Source organism: Schistocerca cancellata, chromosome 3, assembly GCF_023864275.1.
Source record: "Schistocerca cancellata isolate TAMUIC-IGC-003103 chromosome 3, iqSchCanc2.1, whole genome shotgun sequence".
NCBI lineage: Eukaryota > Metazoa > Arthropoda > Insecta > Orthoptera > Acrididae > Schistocerca > Schistocerca cancellata.
This window is the reverse complement of record NC_064628.1, coordinates 512,152,750-512,177,352: the sequence shown is the minus strand read 5'-3', so window position 1 is coordinate 512,177,352 and position 24,603 is coordinate 512,152,750. Positions and strand designations below refer to the sequence as shown.

The window sequence follows — 24,603 nt, the reverse complement described above, 5'->3', positions numbered from 1 at the left end:
ACAATAGTTATACTATTCATTGCAGTATATAAAAATACTTAAGTCCCACAACAATGACTGAAGGTGCAGAATCAACAGCAATCACAGTATGGACATTGCTACACCATCTATTGGATTTAAAGCAAACAACAAAGTAAGGTGAAGTTCTGTTGAAAGTGCTATCATCAAACTGACAATGAAATCATGTACTATAGGTTGAATTATGAGCTGTTGGATTTACATCAAACTATAAACTTGTGTGTGGTCTGCCAGAAGTGCTGGCACTAAACTGCTGACACAAAAGCATTTATTAGACATAATCCAAATTTTTAGAATGAATTACAGAAGATATTTGAAATAACTGTTATACAGTGAGACATGGAGACAGAAGAGCTGGCCAATACTTACTTCCAAAAACAAATATTTCAAGTAATGTAAGACAAACACTTAGAAATTAGAAACAAAGCTTCCAAGCTTTTGAAACCTTTATGTTCATTTACCATGGAGGAGAAATGGATTTGTTGGGGAAAGCTGGAAAGGAGGGGAAGGTCACTCACAACCTGGGTTGAGATTGATCCACTTGCTGTGAAGATGAGAGCACATCAAAGTGAAGGGAAAGGTGTCAGAGTAGGAGGCAGCATATATTTCTGTAATGATCCAAACAATATTGAAATGCTAACAGTAAAATCAGAATTACTTAACATACTATGTTTTACTTACAGAGTATGTAAATGAATATTATTCTTCAGAGACTCAACTGTTTGTAGCTGTCCAATAAAATTTAAAGTCAAATCCAATTTCTGCAATGATTCACATGCCTCAAGATTTTCTATTAGCTCTATGTTATTCAGGGCCAAATTCAAGTATTCAAGCTTTTTCAGTTTTGAAAGATTTTCTGTGGAAAAATGAGAAAAGTTGACATAAATAAGAAAATATGACAACTTTGCAGTAATTATTTTACATTATGTGATAAAGACACATGAAGTGTTTCTGCAAGATATTCAATGTATTTTGACGCACAAAAAATTTCATTCTGGGTGTCATTGTGTCATATGACTACAATTCAGCAATGTGTGTGTGTGTGTGTGTGAGAGAGAGAGAGAGAGGGGGGGGGGGGGGGGGCTGAGAGAGAGAGAGAAGGGGGGGGGGGGCAGAGCTTGTAAGTGTGTACAAGCCTGAGTCTGAGTGAGTAAAGTACTGATCCCAATATGTTGATTTGTATATGCATCCACATTTTAATGGTTCTGTGAATCACCTCAAAACAACTATTTCAGCACAATTGTCTTTATAACTGAAACACTGTGACAGCACTTCAGCTGTAAACTGTGTTAACTGCTGAAATGAGATGAGATTATTTCTTTTTTATTGAAAAGCATAATTTGACTAAAAAGAGGCCAGTTTTATTCCTATTGCTATGTAATGAGGTCATTAATGTTTCATGAAAGAGACTGTATGATGCATTTCTATGAAAGACTAAATAAATAATATGGCTAATGAAAAACAATTCAACTAATAAAAGGAACATTTTTGAAGTATCAACAAACTTGTTACAAAAATCACCTTTTGTTTTTGTTGTTGTTGTTATTGTGGTCTTCAGTTCTAAGACTGGTTTGATGCAGCTCTCCAAGCTACTCTATCCTCTGTAAGTCTCTTCACCTCCGAGCAATTATTGCAATCTACATCCTTCTGAATCTGTTTACTGTATTCATCTCTCGGTCTCCCTCTATGATTTTTACCTCACACACTTCCATCCAGTACTAAACTGGTGATACCTTGATGTCTCAGAATGTGTCCTACCAACCAATCCCTTCTTCTAAACAAGCTGTACCACAAATTTCTCTTCTCCCCATTTCTATATAGTACCTCCTCATTAGTTACATGATAAACCCACCTAATCTTCAGTATTCTTCTATAGCACTACATTTCAAAAGCTTCTGTTTTCTTCTTGTCTAAAATGTTTATTGTCCATGTTTCACTTCCATACATAGCTACACTTCACATAAATACTTTCAGAAAGGACTTCCTGGCCCTTAAATCTACACACAATGTCAATAAATTTCTCTTCCGCAGAAACACTTTTCTTGCCATTGCCAGTCTACATTTTATATCCTCTCTACCTCAACCATCATCAGTTATTTTGCTTCCCAAATAGCAAAACTCATCTAGTACTTCAAGTGTCTCATTTCCTAACCTAATTCCCTCAACATCACCTGATTTAATTCGACTAAATTCCATTATCATCATTTTGCTTTTGTTGATGTTCATCTTCTATCTTCCTTTCAAGACACTGTCCATTCCATTCAACTACTCTTCCAAGTCCTTTGCTGTCTTTGACAGAATTATAATCTCATAGACGAACCTCAAAGTTTTTATTTCTTCTTCTTACTCCATTTTTTTTTTTTCTCTTTCCTTTACTGCTTGCTCAGTTTACAATTTAATAACATCGGGGATAGGCTACAACCCTGTTTCACTCCCTTCTCCACCACTGCTTTCCTTTTGTGCCTCTCAACTCTTGTTACTGCAATCTGGTTCCTGCACAAATTTTAAATAGCCTTTCTCTCCCTGTATTTTATCCCTGACACCCTTAAAATTTGAAAGTGAGTATTCTACCCAACATTAACAAAAGGTTTCTCTTAAGTCTACAAAAGCTATAAACCTAGGCCTGCCTTTCCATGACCTATCTTCTCTGATATGTTGTACAATCAATACTGCCTTGAATGTTCCTACATTTCTCTGGAATCCAGACTGATCTCCCCTGAGGTTGGCTTCTACCAGTTTTTCCATTCTTCTGTAAAGGATTCATGTTATTATTTTGCAACTGTGACTTATTAAACTAATGGTTTGGTAATTTTCACACTGGTTAGCTCCCAGTTTCTTTGGAAATGGAATTATTATATTTTTCTTGAAGTCTGAGGGTATTTTGCTGTCTCATATCACACTCGCCAGATGGAAGTGTTTTGCCGTGCCTGGCTCTCCCAAGGCTGTCACGAGCTCTAAAGGAATGTTGTCTAATCCCAAGGCCTTGTTTCGACTTAAGTCTTCCAGTGCTTTGCCAAGTTCTTCACGCAGTATCACATTTCCCTTTTCATCTTCATCTATGTCCTTTTCCATTTCCATAATATTGCCTTAAAGTACATCTGTCTTGTATAGACACTTTATAGACTACTTCTAGCTTTCTGCTTTCCCCTCTTTGTTTAGGACTCGTTTTCCATTTGTGCTTGTGATATTCATACAGGTGGTTCTCTTTTCTCCAAAGGTCTCTTCAATTTTCCTGCAGACAGCATTTATCTTACTCTTAGTGATATATCTTCTGCATTCTTACATTTGTCCTCTAGCCATTCCCACTTAGCCATTTTGCACTTTCTGCTGATTTCATTTTTTAAATGTTTGTATTCCTTTTGTCTGTTTCAGTAATTGCATTTTTATATTTTCCCCTTTCATCAATTAAATTGAATATCTCTTGTGTTACCAAAGGATTTCTACTAGCCCTTGTCTTTTTACCCAATTGATCCTCCCCTGCGTATTTCATCTCTCAATGCTACCAATTCTTGTTCTACTGCATTCCTGTACCCTGTTCTTGTCGATCATTCCCACATGCTCTCTCTGAAACTCTCTACAACCTCTTGTTCTTTTAGTTTACTCAGGTCCCATCTCCCCAAATTCCTGCCTTTTTGCAGTTTCTTCAGTTTTAATCTACACTTCATAACCAATAAATTGTGATCAGAGTCCACATCTGCCCCTGGAAATGTCTCACAATTTAAAACCTGGTTCTGAAATCTCTGTCTTATTATTATAGAATCAATCTGAAACCTTCAGGTGTCTCCAGGTCTCCTCCACATAAACAACCTTCTTTTATGATTCTTAAGCTTAGAGTTGGCTATCATTAAACTATGCTCTGTGCAAAATTCTACTATACAGATTCCTCTTTCATTCCTTTCCCCCAGTCCATATCACCTACTACTTTCCCTTCTCCTCCTTTTTCCATTATGAAATTCCAGTACCCCATGACTATTAAATTTTCATATTCATTTAAGATTACTGATGAGATAAAATAAATTATTCAATTTCTTTTATCTCATCTTACATTTCCTCAATCTCCTCTTCATTTGTGGAGTTAGTTGACACAGAAACTTGTACTACTGTGGTGGGTTGGGCTTCATGTCTATCTTGGCTACAATAATGCAGTCACTATGCCGATCATAGTAGTTTAGCTCCATTTCTATTTTTTTATTCATTATAAAACCTACTCCTGCATTACCAGTATTTGATTTTGTATTTATAACCTGTATTCACCTGACCAGAAGTCTTGTTTCTCCTGCCACCAAACTTCACTAATTCCCACTATATCTAACTTTAATCAATCCATTTCTCTTTTTAAATTTTCTAACCCACCTGCCCGATTAAGGGATCTGACATTCCACGCTCCAATCCGTATAATGCCAGTTTTCTTTCTCCTAATAATGACTTCCTCCTGAGTAGACCCCGCCCAGAGATCTGAATGAGGGACTATCTTACCTCCAGAATATTTTACTCAAGAGGATGCCATCATCATTTAACCATGCAATAGAGCTGCATGCTCTTGGGAAGAATTACAGTTGTAGTTTCCCCTTACTTTCTGCTGTTCACAGTACCAGCACAGCAAAGCCATTTTTGTTAATGTTACAAGACCAGATCAGTCAATCATCCAGACTGTTGCCCCTGCAATTACTGAAAAGGCTGCTGCCGCTCTTCAGGAACCACATATTTGTCTGGCCTCTCTACACAAACCCCTCTGTTTTGTTTGCACCTACAGTATGGCTATCTGTATCAATGAGGCACGCAAGCCTCCCCACAAAATGGTAAAGTCCATGATTTTTGGGGGGAAGCACCATTCATCTTTGCTGAACAACACAGTGAGCACCTGTTCTTTGAGAAGATGATGTAACCTGGCAGCCTTCTAAACCAATTAACTGTAGTTAATGTGAAAAAATAGGCCATTGAACCACTGTCACCATACATAAAAAATATATTATTGGTCACATGGTTCTACTGAGAACTGAAGGAGAGCCCTTAATTATATCTTAATGAAGATTAAGGGAAATAACAAGGTTAGTCTGTCATGTTGAAAGATGGCTTTACGGGGAACAAATAGGTCTGTGCTGCTTACCAACACTGAAGTCAGGATGGTGAGACAATGTCTGTAATTCTTCTGTCTGGAATGCTTTTAAAGCCAGGAGATGACTGAAAGACTGCAAATTTATGATACTGAAAGATGTTTGACAGCTTTGCTTGTGTGTAATCATCATGCAAACTGGTCATGTTGGTTGCAGGATCTGAGACTTTGAAACACTCAAACCTGGGGTTATACTACTGCCTGCAAGCTCTGCCAAGGTTTAGCACAGCTCCTGTGTTTCCATACAATTCAGGCCTCAGCAAGCAAGTGTATTATGAGAAGTATTACTGGAGATTCTATTGCTAAAACTGAACTCCTAGGTCATTGGTATTCTGGTAGAAAACTGAGAGTAGTGAACTGAGAGAACTCAAGCAAAGCCTTCAGAACATGGAGGCAAGTCCTGGTCATTCTGAAACCACACCTTCTTACATAAAGAGTTGGAAAAATAACTGATAATGTCAATCTTATAAACCTAACTGTTCCTGTTATTTTTTATTTAGTGTCAAGACACTGCAGAACTTGTACTTTCAAAAGAACTTCATATATGTTCTACCATGCTATCAATCACTCTGTACATCCATTTCTATGCTCATTCTTCTTTCAGTTCATTCAGAAGCATTATCCCTAATGTAAGACATCTATTCAGCTCTTACTTTTTGTCCTGATCTCTTCCAAAATGATATGTGTGTAGGTAGGGAGGACAGAAAGAAAACAAATTTTAAGAGAGGTTAGGACTGAGACAAACCTTCAGTTTGAGAAAGAAACCAAAAAACATAATTCTAGCTTATTACATCTGCATAAACAGCTATTGGTTAAGAATTTGCAACATTCAGCAGATATTTCAACTCTACCCAGTTTTAAATCAGCCAATGTGAAATGTCAGCTATCTTTATTGCATCAAAATATTCAAGGTCAGAGAAATAAAATTAATGAAGTATTTATCTGCATAGATGAATTAGAGTCTTCAAACCCAACTGACATAATCTGCCTCTCTGAACATCATGTGACCACTGGTATAGAACTTTTTAAGTGTTACAGGGTTTAAGTTAGCATCTCACTTTTGCAGAGCAGAAATGGAGAAAGGAGGAGTTGCCACATTCATCAGGAACTGTCATAAATTTAAGAGCATAGACATTCATAAATTTTGCCTAGAACAGCATATGGAAGCATGTGCAACAGAAGTAGAATTTCACAACAAATCCTTCATAATGTTAAGTGTATATCGAGCACCTGCAGGTAACTTTAATCTGTTCATAAACCACCTTGAAGCTCTACTGGCCCATTTAACAACAAAAAACAAAGAAATAGTGGTTGCTAGTGATTTCAATGTAGATTTCCTTAAAGACTCTCCCAATAAGAACTTATTGGAGTTAGTAAAACTATCATTCAACTTAATTCCAACTGTAGCGTTCCCCACTAGGGTAGCCAATTGCTCACAAACAGCCATTGATAATATCTTTATAGAAAAGTCCAACGAACAAAATTATATTACAAAACCAATAGTCAATGGCCTCTCAGACCATGACATGCAGGTCCTTCTGTTAAATGTTAATACTGAACAGGATACAAAATCTGTTAAATCTGAGCTAAAGAGGGTAATCAATAAGCCAAAAATTGATTATTTTAGAACACTCCTCAGAGACATTCACTGGACTGATGTTTACAGCGCTCATGGCATGAATGAAAAATATAACACTTTTGCTAATAAACTGCTTACCTTATTTGAACACTGTTTTCCCCCAAAACTAATCAAGGTTAGAGCAAAGTCTACAAAGAAGCCATGGATTACTCAAGGAATAGGGGTATCTTGTAAAACAAAAAGAAAACTGCATCTGTCAATCAGAAACAGTTCTGCTGTTGATGCTATTGCACATTACAAGAAATACTGCAAAATATTAAAGACTGTAATATGGACATCAAAGCAAATATATTACAAGGAAAAGATAGTCATAACAGATAACAAAATAAAGACAATATGGGATTTAGTGAAGGAGGAGACCGGTAGAACCAGACATGAAGAGGGACAAATAGCATTAAGAGTAAATGATACATTGGTGACAGATGTGTATAGTATTACAGAACTTTTTAACAAACATTTTATAACTGTCACTGAAAAGATGGGGTTGTCAGGTTCTGTAGATACTGCTATGGAATATCTCAGACCAGACATTTCAAGTAACTTCCATAATATGAATTTGACCCTCACTACCCCAGCAGAAATCATGTCCATCATAAAATCTTTAAAATCAAAAACATCTAGTGGGGATGATGAAATATCAACAAAGTTAATTAAAGAATGTGATTCTGAGTTAAGTAACATATTAAGCTATCTGTGTAACCAGTCGTTTATCATTGGAATAGTTCCTGAATGGTCAAAATATGCTGAAGTTAAGCCACTGTTTAAGTAGGGAGATAAAGAAATAGCATTAAATTTCTGCCCAGTTTCACTTTTTCCAGCATTCTCAAAAATTTTAGAAAAAGTAATGTACAATCGGCTTTATAACCATCTTCTCTCAAATAACATTCTGTCAAAGTTGCAGTTCGGATTTCTAAAGGGTTCTGATATTGAGAAGGCTATCTACACTTACAGTGAAAATCTGCCTAATTCATTAGACAAAAAATTGCAGGCAACTGGTATATTTTGTGATCTGTCAAAGGCATTTGACTGTGTAAATCACAATATCCTTTTAAGTAAATCAGAATATTATGGTTTAACAGGAAATGCTGCAAAATGGTTCAAATCTTATATCTCTGGCAGGAAACAAAGGGTGTTATCAGCAAAGAGACATCTATTAAGGTATCAGGCATCATCCAACACGTAACTAATTACATGTGGGCTCCCACAAGGTTCCATTTTGGGGCCCTTACCTTTTCTTGTGTATTTCAATGACCTTTCATCAGTAACATTACCAGATGCCAAGTTCGTTTTGTTTGCCGACGATACAAACTTTGCAATAAATAGCAAATCAAGTGTAGTCTTAGAAAGGTCAGCTAATAAAATATTTGTGGACATTAATCAGTGGTTCACAGCCAATTCTTTGCCACTAAACTTTGAAAAAACACACTACATGCAGTTCAGAACTTGTAAGGGGTATGATGACAAGCAGATAGGATAAGTGTTAAATTCTTGCGATTACAGCTTGATAATAAATTCAGCTGGGTGGAGCACATCACAGAACTGCTGAAGCATCTTAACAAATCTCTTTTTGCAATGCGAATTGTGTCAGACATCGGGGATATAAAAATGAAAAAGCTGGCACACTATGCTTACTTTCAATCCTTAATGTCATATGGGATTACTTTTTGGGATAATTCATCAAGCCAAGCTAAAGTTTTCCGGGCACAAAAACATGCAGTAAGAGTTATATATGGTGTGAACTCAAGAACATCCTGCAGAAGCCTGTTTAGGGAACTAGGGATACTAACTACTGCTATTGAGTGTGCTCCCTGCCGCCGTTGGATAAGCAGCAGCAGCAGCAAGTCGTATACTCCTAGCTCACTCATTTGTTACATAGTTTAATTCTTAATTTCTTTGCGTGTTTTTGGTACTTGCATTGTTTAATTCATAAATTTCGGGCATATTATAGTATTTGAGAGTTGTAGCATCGCGTTTTAGTACCTGAATAGTGTAAAATCGCGCAGTCTCCTTCCGCCGCCGAGCAGTGTGTCAGCAGTGCGCAAGTAGCAGCATTACTGCATTTACTAGGCAATCTTGTATTTTAATAACCGTTTAAATTTTGTGTCAATTTGTTTGCGCTCTCTGTAGATTAGTTCAGACATTCTTTGCACAACAGTATTTAGCATGGACAGGGACTGCAACTGCTGTGTTCTGATGCAGGCTGAGTTGGCATCCCTTCGCTCCCAGCTTCAGGCAGTGTTGGCTTCGGTCACACAGCTTGAGGCTGTTGCCAATGGGCATCACTGTGGGGGTCTGGATGGGGGTTTGTCGGGGATGGCCAGCTCGTCCCACGCATCCCCCGATCGGACTACGACTGTGGTTGCCCAGGATACTGCCCGCATTGAGGCTGATCACTCACCTGTGGTAGAGTGGGAGGTCGTCTCAAGGTGTGGCAGGGGGCGAAAGACATTCCGGAGGGCTGAACGGAAGGCCTCTCCAGTTTGTCTGACGAACCAGTTTCAGGCTCTGTCTCAGACTGATACTGATCTTCGGCCTGTTCCAGAGGTTGCCCCTCAGTCTGCAAGATCCGGGCGGTCGCAGAGGGTGGGCTTACTGGTAGTTGGGAGCTCCAACGTCAGGCGCGTAATGGGGCCCCTTAGGGATATGGCAGCAAGAGAGGGGAAGAAAACCAATGTGCACTCCGTGTGCATACCGGGGGGAGTCATTCCAGATGTGGAAAGGGTCCTTCCGGATGCCATGAAGGGTACAGGGTGCACCCATCTGCAGGTGGTCACTCATGTCGGCACCAATGATGTGTGTCACTATGGATCGGAGGAAATCCTCTCTGGCTTCCGGCGGCTATCTGATTTGGTGAAGACTGCCAGTCTCGCTAGCGGGATGAAAGCAGAGCTCACCATCTGCAGCATCGTCGACAGGACTGACTGCGGACCTCTGGTACAGAGCCGAGTGGAGAGTCTGAATCAGAGGCTGAGACGGTTCTGCGACCATGTGGGCTGCAGATTCCTCAACTTGCGCCATAGGGTGGTGGGGTTTCAGGTTCCGCTGGATAGGTCAGGAGTCCACTACATGCAACAAGCGGCTACACGGGTAGCAGGGGTTGTGTGGCGTGGGCTGGGCGGTTTTTTAGGTTAGATGGCCTTGGGCAAGTACAGAAAGGGCAACAGCCTCAATGGGTGTGGGGCAAAGTCAGGACATGTGGGTACCAAGCAGCAACCGGTATTGTAATTGTAAACTGTCAAAGCTGCGTTGGTAAAGTACCGGAACTTCAAGCGCTGATAGAAAGCACCGAAGCTGAAATCGTTATAGGTACAGAAAGCTGGCTGAAGCCAGAGATAAATTCTGCTGAAATTTTTACAAAGACACAGACGGTGTTTAGAAAGGATCGATTGCATGCAACCGGTGGTGGAGTGTTTGTCGCTGTTAGTAGTAGTTTATCTTGTAGTGAAGTAGAAGTGGATAGTTCCTGTGAATTATTATGGGTGGAGGTTACACTCAACAACCGAGCTAGGTTAATAATTGGCTCCTTTTACCGACCTCCCGACTCAGTAGCATTAGTGGCAGAACAACTGAGAGAAAATTTGGAATACATTTCACATAAATTTTCTCAGCATGTTATAGTCTTAGGTGGAGATTTCAATTTACCAGATATAGAATGGGACACTCAGATGTTTAGGACGGGTGGTAGGGACAGAGCATCGAGTGACATTATACTGAGTGCACTATCCGAAAATTACCTCGAGCAATTAAACAGAGAACCGACTCATGGAGATAACATCTTGGACCTACGGATAACAAACAGACCCGAACTTTTCGACTCTGTATGTGCAGAACAGGGAATCAGTGATCATAAGGCCGTTGCAGCATCCCTGAATATGGAAGTTAATAGGAATATAAAAAAAGGGAGGAAGGTTTATCTGTTTAGCAAGAGTAATAGAAGGCAGATTTCAGACTACCTAACAGATCAAAACGAAAATTACTGTTCCGACACTGACAATGTTGAGTGTTTATGGAAAAAGTTCAAGTCAATCGTAAAATGCGTTTTAGACAGGTATGTGCCAAGTAAAACTGTGAGGGACGGGAAAAACCCACCGTGGTACAACAACAAAGTTAGGAAACTACTGCGAAAGCAAAGAGAGCTTCACTCCAAGTTTAAATGCAGCCAAAACCTCTCAGACAAACAGAAGCTAAACGATGTCAAAGTTAGCGTAAGGAGGGCTATGGTGAAGCGTTCAGTGAATTCGAAAGTAAAATTCTATGTACCGACTTGACAGAACATCCTAGGAAGTTCTGGTCTTACGTTAAATCAGTAAGTGGCTCGAAACAGCATATCCAGACACTCCAGGATGATGAAGGCATTGAAACAGAGGATGACACGCGTAAAGCTGAAATACTAAACACCTTTTTCCAAAGCTGTTCCACAGAGGAGGACCGCACTGCAGTTCCTTCTCTAAATCCTCGCACCAACAAAAAAATGGCTGACATCGAAATAAGTGTCCAAGGAATAGAAAAGCAACTGGAATCACTCAACAGAGGAAAGTCCACTGGACCTGATGGGATACCAATTCGATTCTACACAGAGTACGCGAAAGAACTTGCCCCCCTTCTAACAGCCGTGTACCGCAGGTCTCTAGAGGAACGGAAGGTTCCAAATGATTGGAAAAGAGCACAGGCAGTGCCAGTCTTCAAGAAGGGTCGTCGAGCAGATGCGCAAAACTATAGACCTATATCTCTGACGTCGATCTGTTGTAGAATTTTAGAACATGTTTTTTGCTCGAGTATCATGTTGTTTTTGGAAACCCAGAATCTACTATGTAGGAATCAACATTGATTCCAGAAACAGCGATCGTGTGAGACCCAACTCGCTTTATTTGTTCATGAGACCAGAAAATATTAGATACAGGCTCCCAGGTAGATGCTATTTTTCTTGACTTCCGGAAGGCGTTCGATACAGTTCCGCACTGTCGCCTGATAAACAAAGTAAGAGCCTACGGAATATCAGACCAGCTGTGTGGCTAGATTGAAGAGTTTTTAGCAAACAGAACACAGCATGTTGTTATCAATGGAGAGACGTCTACAGACGTTAAAGTAACCTCTGGCGTGCCACAGGGGAGTGTTATGGGACGATTGCTTTTCACAATATATATAAATGACCTAGTAGATAGTGTCGGAAGTTCCATGCGGCTTTTCGCGGATGATGCTGTAATATACAGAGAAGTTGCAGCATTAGAAAATTGTAGCAAAATGCAGGAAGATCTGCAGCGGATAGGCACTTGGTGCAGGGAGTGGCAACTGACCCTTAACATAGACAAATGGCAAGGCGGGTACCAGGTTGAGATTCATTGGGAGAGTCCTTAGAAAATGTAGTCCATCAACAAAGGAGGTGGCTTACAAAACACTCGTTCGACCTATACTTGAGTATTGCTCATCAGTGTGGGATCCGTACCAGATCAGGTTGACGGAGGAGATAGAGAAGATCCAAAGAAGAGCGGCGCGTTTCGTCACAGGGTTATTTGGTAACCATGATAGCATTACGGAGATGTTTAACAAACTCAAGTGGCAGACTCTGCATGAGAGGCGCTCTGCATCGCGGTGTAGCTTGCTCGCCAGGTTTCGAGAGGGTGCGTTTCTGGATGAGGTATCGAATATATTGCTTCCCCCTACTTATACCTCCAGAGGAGATCACGAATGTAAAATTAGAGAGATTAGAGCACGCACGGAGGCTTTCAGACAGTCATTTTTCCCGCGAGCCATACGCAACTGGAACAGGAAAGGGAGGTAATGACAGTGGCACGTAAAGTGCCCTCCACCACACACCGTTGGGTGGCTTGCGGAGTATAAATGTAGATGTAGATGTATTCCTTAATGAAATTTGTCATTAAAAATATATCACTTTTTCAAACCAACAGCTCAATTCATGGAATCAATACTAGAAATAAGAACAATCTTCACATGGATTTAAAGTCACTTACCCTTGTACAAAAAGGTGTGCATTATTCAGGAACACACGTTTTCAATAACTTGCCAGCAGCCATAAAAGCTTAACAACCAATGAAATTCAGTTTAAGAGAAGCCTAAAGGATTTATTGGTGGCCAATTCCTTCTGCTCCACTGATGAATTTCTCAGTAGAACCAAATTATTTGTGTGTGTGTGTGTGTGTGTGTGTGTGTGTGTGTGTGTGTGTGTGTGTGTGTATGTAAGTACAATATAACTTCTAGTTCTATTACATGTTTATTACCTTATAAATAAATAAACTTTTTTCATTAAAAAAATGACGATCATTCCACTCGGGACATGTGGTATGGTACATTAGCTTATTTGTTTGAGTTGTAAATATTTGTAATGTATTATTGTTTTTCTGGCATATTCTACATCCTGGAGGACCTCCTCACTACAGGTCAATTGGAATGAAAGTAAATCTAATCCAAACTAATCTTTGTGCAAAGATTGTAATGTCTTTAGTGGCTCGTGATGAGATCTCAAAAAGTACTGAAAAATAGCTTTGAAATTAGTTAGACCTGTAAGTAATCATAATTATAATTGAATTACATTTTATTCTTGTATCATGCAGACATGCATAATATCATTGTAACATATTTTTGTAGATAAAGAAACAATTGGTTTAGAATGTAGCCTACAACCAAATGAATATTGATGTACTTCTCTCATGATCAACAGAACTTGTATATGTCTTCCAGTTTCATTTCTGTGGAGAATCTTCTACAGAGAAAACAGTATATCTCTCAAATTCAGTCCTGGAAGAATTAAATAGGTATTGTTGTGACATTGCCATAGCCTTGGTTTATTCCAACCACAGGTTTAGACTTGATGAAAAAGAAAAGCTGCAGAGTGAAAAATGTCATTCTGGAAACATCCCCCAGATTGTGGTTAAGCTATGTCTTCGCAATATCCTTTCTTTCAGGAATGCTAGTTCTGCAAGGTTCGCAGGAGAGCTTCTGTAAAGTTTGGAAGGTAGGAGACGAAATACTGGCAGAAGTAAAGCTGAGAGGACAGGGCGTGAGTCGTGCTTGGGTAGCTCAGATGGTAGAGCACTTGCCCGCGAAAGGCAAATGTCCTGAGTTCGAGTCTTGGTCCGGCACACAGTTTTAATCTGCCAGGAAGTTTCATATCGGCACACACTCCGCTGCAGAGTGAAAATCTCATTCTGAAAGGCTTATGAGATTAATTATGTCCCTCTTGCACAGCAGGAGTAATGACATGGGTCCTTTTCCTGACCTTTTAAAATACAGAAATTGTTGAGTTAAGGGAATTCTTTGTTTAGGATTTCACAGTCATAGAAATTTAATTTTAGTGCATTTATAGTTTTAGCTCTTTTACTATATCTGCTCCTATAAGACAAAAATGTTATAGTAAGGATATATGTCACAACAAACCGATCCACCAAATGCAAGTTACAGTTTACGAAAGTATCAGTGTGTATGTGCAATTATTTGTCCTATGTAACTTCTGTGTACACAAAACTATTACTTGAATATAATCCAACTGACAAGTAATTTGAATTTATGTCAATCATCTAGTAGCTGTGAAGTAATATAACCTTTATTTCTGTGAGAGTAAACAATTGCATCTGTCATATAATCCATGATAATCAACACTTAGGATCAAATAAACTGCACTTACTAATTATGTCAAAGTAATCTTTTGTAAAAAAAAGTTGTAAATAAAGTTATCAACATGAAAAATTTTCGTTTTCTTTCATTAGTAATTCCATGCTAAAATATTAATTACAAATATAAGTTAGGGAAATACTAATTTCACATTGTTGTTGGGTGAGGGGAGGTTGGCAACAAGGGGAGAAAAAATCCAATTTGTTAATGAATTGTGGAAAAATGTGTTAGAGTTCTGGGGAATACATTCCCCAGAGAACACATGTGCGTGACTTGGAGTTGTGGAGCAGTCATCTAAGAGGCACAGCATCACAACCTGGCCCTGTCATCAGATAAAGAAGACTAATTGAAGTATGTAACAGGACTGTATCCATTTTGGACTGACAGGTTTATGACTGTATTAAGCTAAGCAGTTGAAATTATATTTTAAAAGACAATAGGTTTAATTCTATGACATTCAAAACCTGTCATATTGTTGCAAAAACACATTGTATTTGTTCTCAGCAGTTTCTCCTTTCCTTTACACAACAAAATGAGATGGAAGGAAGAATATTTTATATTTTATCTTCAATCAGTTTGCAGAGTGTGCATTTTTCTATTTAATTGCTGCATGAAAATGAGACAATTATTTATTCCATGTTTTATCTTTAGCCAGGAGATGCAAACATTATTAACAGATGTAAAATACATATTCTAGGACCCGAGTTATGTTTCTTATACAGGTAAATTAATATTCATAGGGACCCCTTATAGTGGTGGTGTATCCCAGGCAAACTATAGAAGCTTGAACTTTAGAGCTTGGGTTAGAATCTTTCCAATTTATTAGAAAAGAGAGCCACCACACTGGCAACTCGGCCAGGATCTAATCTGAAGTAAAGTGGAATTTTCTGAGTTAGAAGGAGCGATTTTTAGCTGGAGAAGATTCTGTATTTTGAGATGGTGGTCAGAATACAACCTGCACCACAGATGTGGGACTGTAGCTCATCTTTCTGGGCTCCGAGATGGTGCTCCGAATACAACCTGCACCAGAGATGTGGGACTGCTGCTCACTTCTCACTGCCTCTCTGTGCCACTTGGTGATTCTGGTGAACTAAAAAAAAGCTGCCTTCCCAAACAGGGGTCTGGTGATTGACTGCAAATCTACATCCGCATCTACATACATACTCCACAAGCCACCGCATGGTGTGTGGTGAAAGTACCCTGGACCATACTAGTTATTTCCTTTCCTGTTTCACTTGCAAATAGGGTGAAGGAAAAGAAGGCTGTCTATATGCCTCCACATGTTTCCCATAAAGAACATTGCCTTCCCTTCAGTGATTCTCATTTGAGTCTGCAAAGCATTCGCATCTCCATAACACTCATGTGTTGATTGAACCTAACTGTAACAAATCTAGCAGCAAGTCTCTGAAATGCTTCAGTGTGTTCCTTAAATCCGACCTAATGCAGATCCTGAATGCTCAAGCAGTACTCAAGAATGGGTCATACTAGTGTCCAATATGTGGTCTTCTTTACAGATGAACCACATTTTCCTAAAATTCTTTCAATAAATTGAAGCTGACCATTCACCTTCCCTCCTACAATCATTACATTCTCATTACAGTTCATATCAATTTGCAACGTTACACCTAGATATTTAATCAATGTGCCTCTGTCAAGCACCACACTACTAAAGCTGTATTCAAGCTTCATGGGATTGTTTTTCGTACTCATCTGCATTAACTTTCATTTTTCTACATTTAGAACTACATGCCATTCATCACAACTAAAATTTTCTCTAAGTCATCTTGTGTCCTCCTACAGTCACACAGTGATGACACTTTCCTGTACACCACTGCATCATCAGCAAACAGCCAAGGATTGCCGTTCACCCTGTCTGCCAGATCATTTTTGTGTGTAGAAAATGACAGCAGTCCTATTCCACTTCTCTGGGGCACTCCTGACAACACTCTTGTCTCTGATGAAGGCACACCATTGAGAACAATGTACTGGCTTTGTTATTTAAGAAGTGTTTGAGCTACTCATTTATGTGGGAAGCTTTTCGGTATGCTCATACCTTTGTTAGCAGTCTGCAGTATGGCACCATGTTAAATGCTTTTTGGAAATCTAGGAATATGGAATCTGCCAGGTACTTCGAGGAAGGTACTGGTGGTACAACCTTTACTTGTTCAAAGCTGGCTGTGAACTAGTTGGCTGATTCACACTGGCTCAGAAACACTAGAATTTTCATGACACACGAACACTTGCCACAATCTGGTGGGCCTTTACTGATCAGGAAGGAGCACTATATTGCCTCTACTACTTATCAAGGCGAGTCTCTGAGAACTTCTTGCATACAGTGATACAGCAGACTGTGGACTATGCTTTCAGTCACACACAAGCTTATCTGATGCCTTGGCAATTTTGCAACTAGAGCACATAGCTTGAGGATCTGCATCTAGAGGGTCTCTGGTGGTAGTGTTCATGCTCCTGATCACAGTGCTATGGCTGCACTGTGGTGGCATATCAGAGCCTAATAAGTTCTGATACATTGATTTAAAAGTAGCCAGTACGTGACACAGAAAAAGTAGAAGGGTCAGAAGTAAAGATGTCTGATTACTCAGTATTATCAGAATGAAAGTGACAGTGATTAATTGGAAGAAGACAAAACATCAACAGAAAATAAAAAGGATGACTCTAGTAGGAGTGATGGTAGTGATTTGGGAGATGAAAAAGTTCCAAGTTAAGTCCAGAAAATGTTCAATATGATGAGGTCTAGCTCTTATATAGTGGATCAATTAGAGGTAAATTATTTGCTCAGTCAGAGTCTAAAAGTAGAGAAATAAATTTAATCATAGAGAGATAAAGTCTGAAACTAATCAATTTTGAAGTAATCTTGAAAAAACTAGCCAGGAAGTAATAACTTCATGACATGAAATCTTTATTAATTTTTAGGGTGAAGTTGCTGCAAATTTAGCAGTAGCACATAAGAAAATGGATAGTTTACACATTAAACCTAAAACCTTAGTGTCTGAAATAGTAATGTAACAAGATTAAGCTATTTGTTCAATTAGGGGAGAATTTATGAGTTAAAAGGCTATTGTGAGACTACAAACAAAAATCAAAGTATACCTGAGAACATATCTAATAATTTAAGTCAAGTAAAATCTCAGGTGACTGAACAAGATGAAACAGTGGGAAAATTGTGAGTTAGAAACAGAAATTCTGTTTAGAGAATCATCTGTGTACAATCAAAGACATGAAATCTGTACTAAATGAAAGAATAAACATTGTGGAGAGTAATATAGCTATTTTAGGTAATGTTATGTCCCAACCCATACACCAACTACACAATTAAACGAAGTAAAAGATCAAGGGTTGAATGGAACTACTGTGGTTTATTTATTTATTTATTTATTTATTTATTTCTTACACCATGGATCCAACTGTGACAATTTCACATGGATGTAGTGTGTGTCAATTTTTACATTGTCAATGACAAGTACTTGTACACTATGTTTACAGGTAAAGAATATAAAGTTACTTAACCACTACAATGATCCATAACACAATATAATGGAATGAGAATCCTTAGACCTACAGATTACAGGTATAAAACAAAGTAAATTAAACCTGAAAAGGTCATACAACACAGACTGTTAAATATAAGCAGTTAACACTATAAGAGTTACATATGTGACAAGAATGTTCAGCTTAATGTTCAATTTATATGATAATACATCTTATTTTAAGGCCGTTTCTCACTGTGTTTCATAAACTCTTCCAAACTGTAAAATGACATGGCTAAAAGAAATTGCCTAAGAAGCTCTTTAAATGTAGATTTGTTGGCAATTTCACATTTGATTTCTGGAGGAAGAGCATTAAATATCTTTATACCAGAGGACTGTACACCCTTCTGCACAATCTTCAAATTTTTACCTTCAGTGTGGAAATCATGTTTCCTCCTTGTGTTATACTGATGGTATTCACTGTTACATTTGTATAAATCAGTGTTTTTACTTATGAAACACATAAGTGAGTATATATATTGAGAAGTAGTTGTAAGAATTCCCAGATTCCGGAATAGGCTTCTGCAGCTGCATCTAGGATCTACACCAGACATCACTCTTACAACACGCTTCTGAGCAATGAATATTTTCTTTGCAAGAGGTTGATTTCCCCAGAAAATAATTCCATATGCCATCAAAGAATGGAAGTAACCATAGTATGCAGCTTTTTTAATGCTTAAGTTTGCACTGACAGAGATGATTCGCATTGCAAAAACTGAAGAGCTGAGTCTCTTGTAAAGATCTAAAATGTGATGGGACCAGTTTACTCTACAGTCAATCTTCCCGCCTAGAAACTTTGTTACTTCCACTCTTTCTATGACCTGTGTGGCATATTTAACAGTCATTTCTTCCTCAGTTTTGGCAGTTGGGGTGAACTGAATATAATTAGTCTTACTCAGGTTAAGTGAAAGACCATTTGCAGTAAACCATTTCATTAAATCTATAAGAATAGTATTAACAGACTTAAGTTTTGACAGAACGAGATGAATTAAAGTTACATAATTTTACTCATATGATCCAGTCTGTGATTTACATCTAAAGTGCACGTCATTTACAACGGCGGCCGAGTTTAGGTTCATTCTGCGCATCTGATGTCACAAAACACAGTCAGCCAATGAACAGAGAACGACGTTGCCAGAGCTTGACTGCAGTGCAGACCATGGAGTAGCTTCAGTTTTAGAAACGTTCAGTCATAAATAAAGTAATTGAACAAATGCAATGTCTTGATAGCCAATTTTGTTTTAATCAGAACTTTTTAGAAAAAGCGAAATGACTCTGGTATAAATAAAACTTTTATTACAGTCGCGAAAGACGGAATATTTCACAATATTACATACGACACCTATCTGGTGCTTAAATTAAATGAGATATTGTTATACAGTAAATTTTATATGAAATTTAGGTATCTTGTCCACATTTCGTTCTCAACATTGTGGCAATTAAAATCGACCATATGGAAAGTATACGCTATGGACATATACCTCTGCAAACTCTTTCATGCAAGGGTTTACTACATTTAATGCTGCACAATAACTGCGTTGAACATCGAAATAAAATTAAGCCATTTATGGGGGGGGAGGGGGGGGGAGGTATCAGTCAAGAAGATGTGAAAAAACCAATTTTTGGGCCAAATAGTTCTTGTTAAATCGAATGATAAGTGTGTCAAAGCAGTCGGAACACCATGTGTCAGCACAGGAGCGCAGTGCAGTGATGACAAAATCGCGCACAGTGCGGAATGCGGGGAGCACGTCTCTGTAGCAGTGAAAGGGTTAATGCGGCCGTGGTGGCTTTCATAAACTGCGCGCTCCCCCCCCCCCCCCCCCCCCCCAAACGTAAGTTTGCGAACTACACTATACTATGGTGCTGCTTCTCTTGGCGCGTGCGGCGTTTGCAACTGGCAACGCAGCGATCTCCCGCGACTGGGCGGGCATGCGCGAGCCGCCAAGATAAAAGAATTCAACTATAGTTATATTTATAAAATCGTTTTAGGGTGTATTCCCTAAATGATGGTCAGAAGAAAGGAAAATCAGAGTTGGCGGTTATATGAAAAGCGATGCTGCTTAGTGCGGATTCATATCCCAATGGGGAATCATGTCCCAAGATGAACATCAATTAGCCTTTGAAAATCGATTCTGGTCAGAAGGAGCTCAGAGTAAATTAAGTTTAGAAATTCTGACTCTAATAAATATACTACAATGAATGATAGTCTTGGACCTTATTTTGAAAAATATTTTAATCTGAAAGAATACCTGGATGATTCATTAAGCTATGAATATGTTGTATGTAAGTGTATGTCAGTTGAGTTTCTCAGTGAGAGAAAAGGGAATAGGTCAAGAATTTGTCAAGTACAAGATTTGCTGAACTACATAGATCACATAGATGTAATAAATACTGTAGATTAAATGATGAGGGAGAAGCTTAAGGTGTATCTATTGCCTGGACCTGGGCAGAGTCTGTAATTCCTCATATGGAGGACATCAAGAAAAATTTCATATGTAATGTTCTTCAAAGCAACCAGTGATGTGATTAGAAAAAGACATTTTTTATTTGACTGAGCACTATTTATTAATATTTTATGTACTATTTTATTAAGTAAAGTGTACATCCCCAGACAGTCATCCACATTAGCACACCACTCCCAGGATACAGGGAGACCCATCTGGCAGTTTAACAATGAGGGCCACTGTGCCGGGCAGCCCATATGTAGGTTTAGGCAGTTTCCCAAATCTGAATGGGTGGATACTGGGCTGGCACCCATGTCTCACCTCAGTCATATGATTAATAAAAAGTGCTGGTGGCAGAAAGGGGATCTGACCACCCTCTACCACTAATATTGCCAAACTGAGATTAACATGCGAATCCTTTGAAGGTAAAAGATAAGGTCAAGAGAAAGAAGAATATTAAGTAATGTGAACTAGCTCTTGATTGTTCATTTGTTCACTTTATAAAAAGAATAATTTTAAAATTGTTTATCATATTTTAAGTAATGTTAGTAAAGTTCAGTTAGTTTGACTGCAGTTGCCACTAAAGCCTATTCCAGTATTACTGCTGTGAGACATGGCAGTGTGCTTTCATAACACTGTGCATGCCCAAGCTGATAATTAACAAATTATATTACTAAGAATAATAATTTGGAAATATAATCAGTTGGAAAACCTGTGAAATGACGCAGGATTTCATTACAATAAGAATGGTAAAACCAGCATGATGACTGGAATATGTAGAGTGGAGATACTGAAGTTTTAAATAAAAGATCCAACCAAAATTCAGCCATAGGTAGCTCGAGTGTGCATAGGTCAGATGGTTGCATCAGAGGCAGATGCAGCTGGTGGTCCCCAATATAACTAGTCATCAAGACAAGCACAGGCAGCAAGGCCTGGAAAAGGTAAGAGCAGATGCATGGATACAGAGAAGTGACCAAACATAATGCTACGAAGCAGTTCTCAGGGGTAGATATCCCTTCAATCTGGTCCTTGTGGAAGAGTCCATTAGCTGACCAAGCCAGAAGGAAAAATAATCCACCATACATTTTATTGTTGTGGATGGGACAGAAGTCATCACAGTTATAAAAACATTGTTTAGAGTTTGACTCCATGTACATAAATAAGAGAAAAGAATGTAACTGCAGGAAGAGGTAATATTTGGCATGCAAACTACGGTGTCTGACACCACTGCCACAAATTACCTGAGCAGTGGGGAGAGACGCCATTGTTGGAAGAGATGCAGCTCAGTAGTTGAATAGGACAGTCACATGGTAACGGAAACTCTGTCTTAGTGCCATAATATGCTTTGTTTGAGCATATACTATGCTAGTAATGTCATCTTTGTAAAATCATACATGCATTCAATGTGAATAATGTGTTTGAAGTATATTTCTGCTGGTGCAAACTGCTGAGGCTTAGACATGAATAGCTCATGTACTAAGCTTAAGACATGTGAAACACAGCACTCCTGTCTGTGAAGGTAGGTGAGCACAGTTTACCAGTGAGATGTTCTCTACTCAAGTTGTTGTTTTGTTGTTGACCATGACACTTTGGTCACAACTTGCAATTTGTGACATGTGTTGACTTGGGGAATGTAAAATAGTTGTTCACAGCCTTCCTAACTATCCCAGCGAGGTGTGAAAAGTTCTGTGCGGCAAAGAGCATTAATGGTATCTTACAATCACAGATTTCCTGGGTTGTGGTATTTACTAAACATAAACTCATAAATGAGTGAAGTTTCTTGTGAGAGCTTTGTACCAATGGTAATGGCACATATGCATTTGAGCAAGCTCTGTGAATTCTGATAGGAGCCATCTTTGAATTTGTGTTGACTAAATGTACAACCACTTAATTTGAGGACACTGGGTCTCCACAATATAGTTCAGTTCTACCAGAACTAGTTTCTGTTTACATGTATTTGTATTCAAAATCTCCAAATATGGTTATGTTGACAGATTCATTGGGGTGCATTCACAAATTTGACCATATTGTACTGTTAACTAGAGGTAAGGTCCGGTGAGTTTCACAGGCTGGAGCAATGTGGCTGGCCATCAAGGATGCAGGGTTAGGTGGCAGCAGTGGAGTTTGGGCGATTTCAAATAGACAAGGATGTCATCAAGGTATGTGAAACACCACGATAAGATTCATAAGATGTATTCATGCAATCAGTTTTACTATAACTGAGCCTGCCAAGATGTGGCTAAATTTGTGCAGGTGCAGTACAGGATATCGGTCCAACACCATTTGTGCATTTAAGACACGATAGTCTCCAAATGGGCACCACAAATTATCTTTCTTTGGCACTAAGAACAGGGCAGACAACCATGGACTGCATGATGGTCAAACAATGGCCTGTTGCAACATGGCCTCGAAGTCAGCCTTTGCTACAGTGAGTCACTCGACACAAGTCAACGTGGAAGGCACGAAATGGATAACCCACATGTAATCACGATGTGGTGGACTGTCGAATGCTTGATATCCCTCAATGCATCAAGTAGGCAAGTGAGCTCTGGAAACTTGCATGTTTGTATACAGTCTGGGGAAATTCACTGGTTTAGCACTGAAGAAGGCAGCCCGCTAACGCTGTCCTGCTATTTCCAAATTTGTTGTTGAATCGATCAGCAGGGTGTTCATAATGTTGGCTAAAGAGTTGTAGTGGCCAACGAAATCCGTGCCCAGGATTGGTTTGTTGACATCAGTCACAGTAAATGTCCACCTGAATGTGTGGCGCAGTCCAAGGTCCAAATTTCAGTGATGAGTGCTGTATGTTTTTATTGCTGAATTGTTTGCTGCCATGAGAGACAGCACCTCGACCTTCTAGCAGTCTCTTAGTGTCGATTGGGGGAAAATAGACAGATTGGAATCTGTGTTAACAAACCACTTCACGCTGCCAGCCCATTCATTTATGAAGAGACGTTTGGATATTTCACTGCAGCTGGGTGCATCTAGGGCTGGTTGCAGCTGGCATTTTGGAGCAAGCAGGGAAGCTAACAATTTGTCAATTCATTACCTAAAGGGGAATGATACTGGTAAAACTCACTCAACTGCTGCTCTAAATGTCGTCAGCATACCACAAGAACATATGGTACTGCACTGCTATTTACGTAAGTCAGAACGGCAGTATCAGGTTCTGCTGCCACTACAGCACCTGCTGCCCTCTGTCTGTGAATGCACCAACCAGTCAATCTGCTTGCTGATTGCTGCCACCTGTGCAGCCAAGTCCTACACTAGGTGGTGCAAATCGGTGTCTGTGCAGGTGGCTGCGAAATACGTGTTTCCATAGAGTCAAATTTGTTTGCATGGCTACAGCATTGTAGGCTACCATGGCAGTGGTATTGGGCGCCACTGCCTGTGCTTCATGCACCTGATCAGCGAAATCCGCAATGGTGTCCAGGTGCAATGACCACTTGCACTTATGCTGGGAGGCTGCACATTCAGGTAGCATGCAACAATGAGTCTGGCACCATGTCAGGTTGTGCGAGACTCCACAGATGGTGCAGGAACTGAGATGGCCTCAAGTCACCACACTCCTCTTGGCACACCAACTGATGCACCCGTTGTTCCTGTGACGGTTAAATTCATCAGATTAATTCCTCTTTTAATCTCCTATATGAAGACCATGTTGACAGGGCAGTGATTATGTCCTGCACTTTGTCCCTGTAGTCTTGATTTAGCTGGCTCATGATGAGTCAAAATTTGGTGAGGTCGCAGGTCATATTGCAACTCACGAAGAGCACCTACACTTGGCTGAAACACATGAATGGGTCACAGTGCCAAAAGAGTGGCAGCCTAACCAACATCTGTCCTGTGCCCTCCATTGCCCTTGTAACATTGGGAGCTGTCAGGGCGACTGTGCCTTGTGCACGGAAGTTTTTGTCAGCTGGTTCCAGATGGGCAGAGACCATGCATTCAGAGAGTTCCTGCTGCTTGGTCTCCAGTCTCTGGTAGCATGCTTGCAGCTCGTCTATTGTCTTTTTTCCACTGTGTATTGACTTTTTCAGTTCTTCCAAAGTTATCATCTTGCTTCAGAACTTAGTTCAGGATGGTTTGTCCGTAACCTCACTCTTCAAACGCAAGGAGATAAGTGTTAAATCACTCATGGTTCCATGTCACTCACACCAATGAAAGTTCATCACCACATATTTAGCCTAGTGATCACTTCAAGGTCACCAGTGAAGC

The 24,603-nt window shown here is 39.4% G+C and overlaps 1 protein-coding gene across 1 annotated transcript in view; it reads right to left on the bottom strand.

The window, feature by feature from the left end:
- LOC126176388 (dynein axonemal assembly factor 11) overlaps positions 1–24,603 on the bottom strand; it is a 189,226-nt gene that overhangs the window by 129,058 nt on the left and 35,565 nt on the right. The window contains exon 3 of the mRNA XM_049923546.1: positions 700–874. Coding sequence (XP_049779503.1) covers positions 700–874 — 175 coding nt within the window. The remainder of the gene's footprint in view (positions 1–699; positions 875–24,603) is intronic.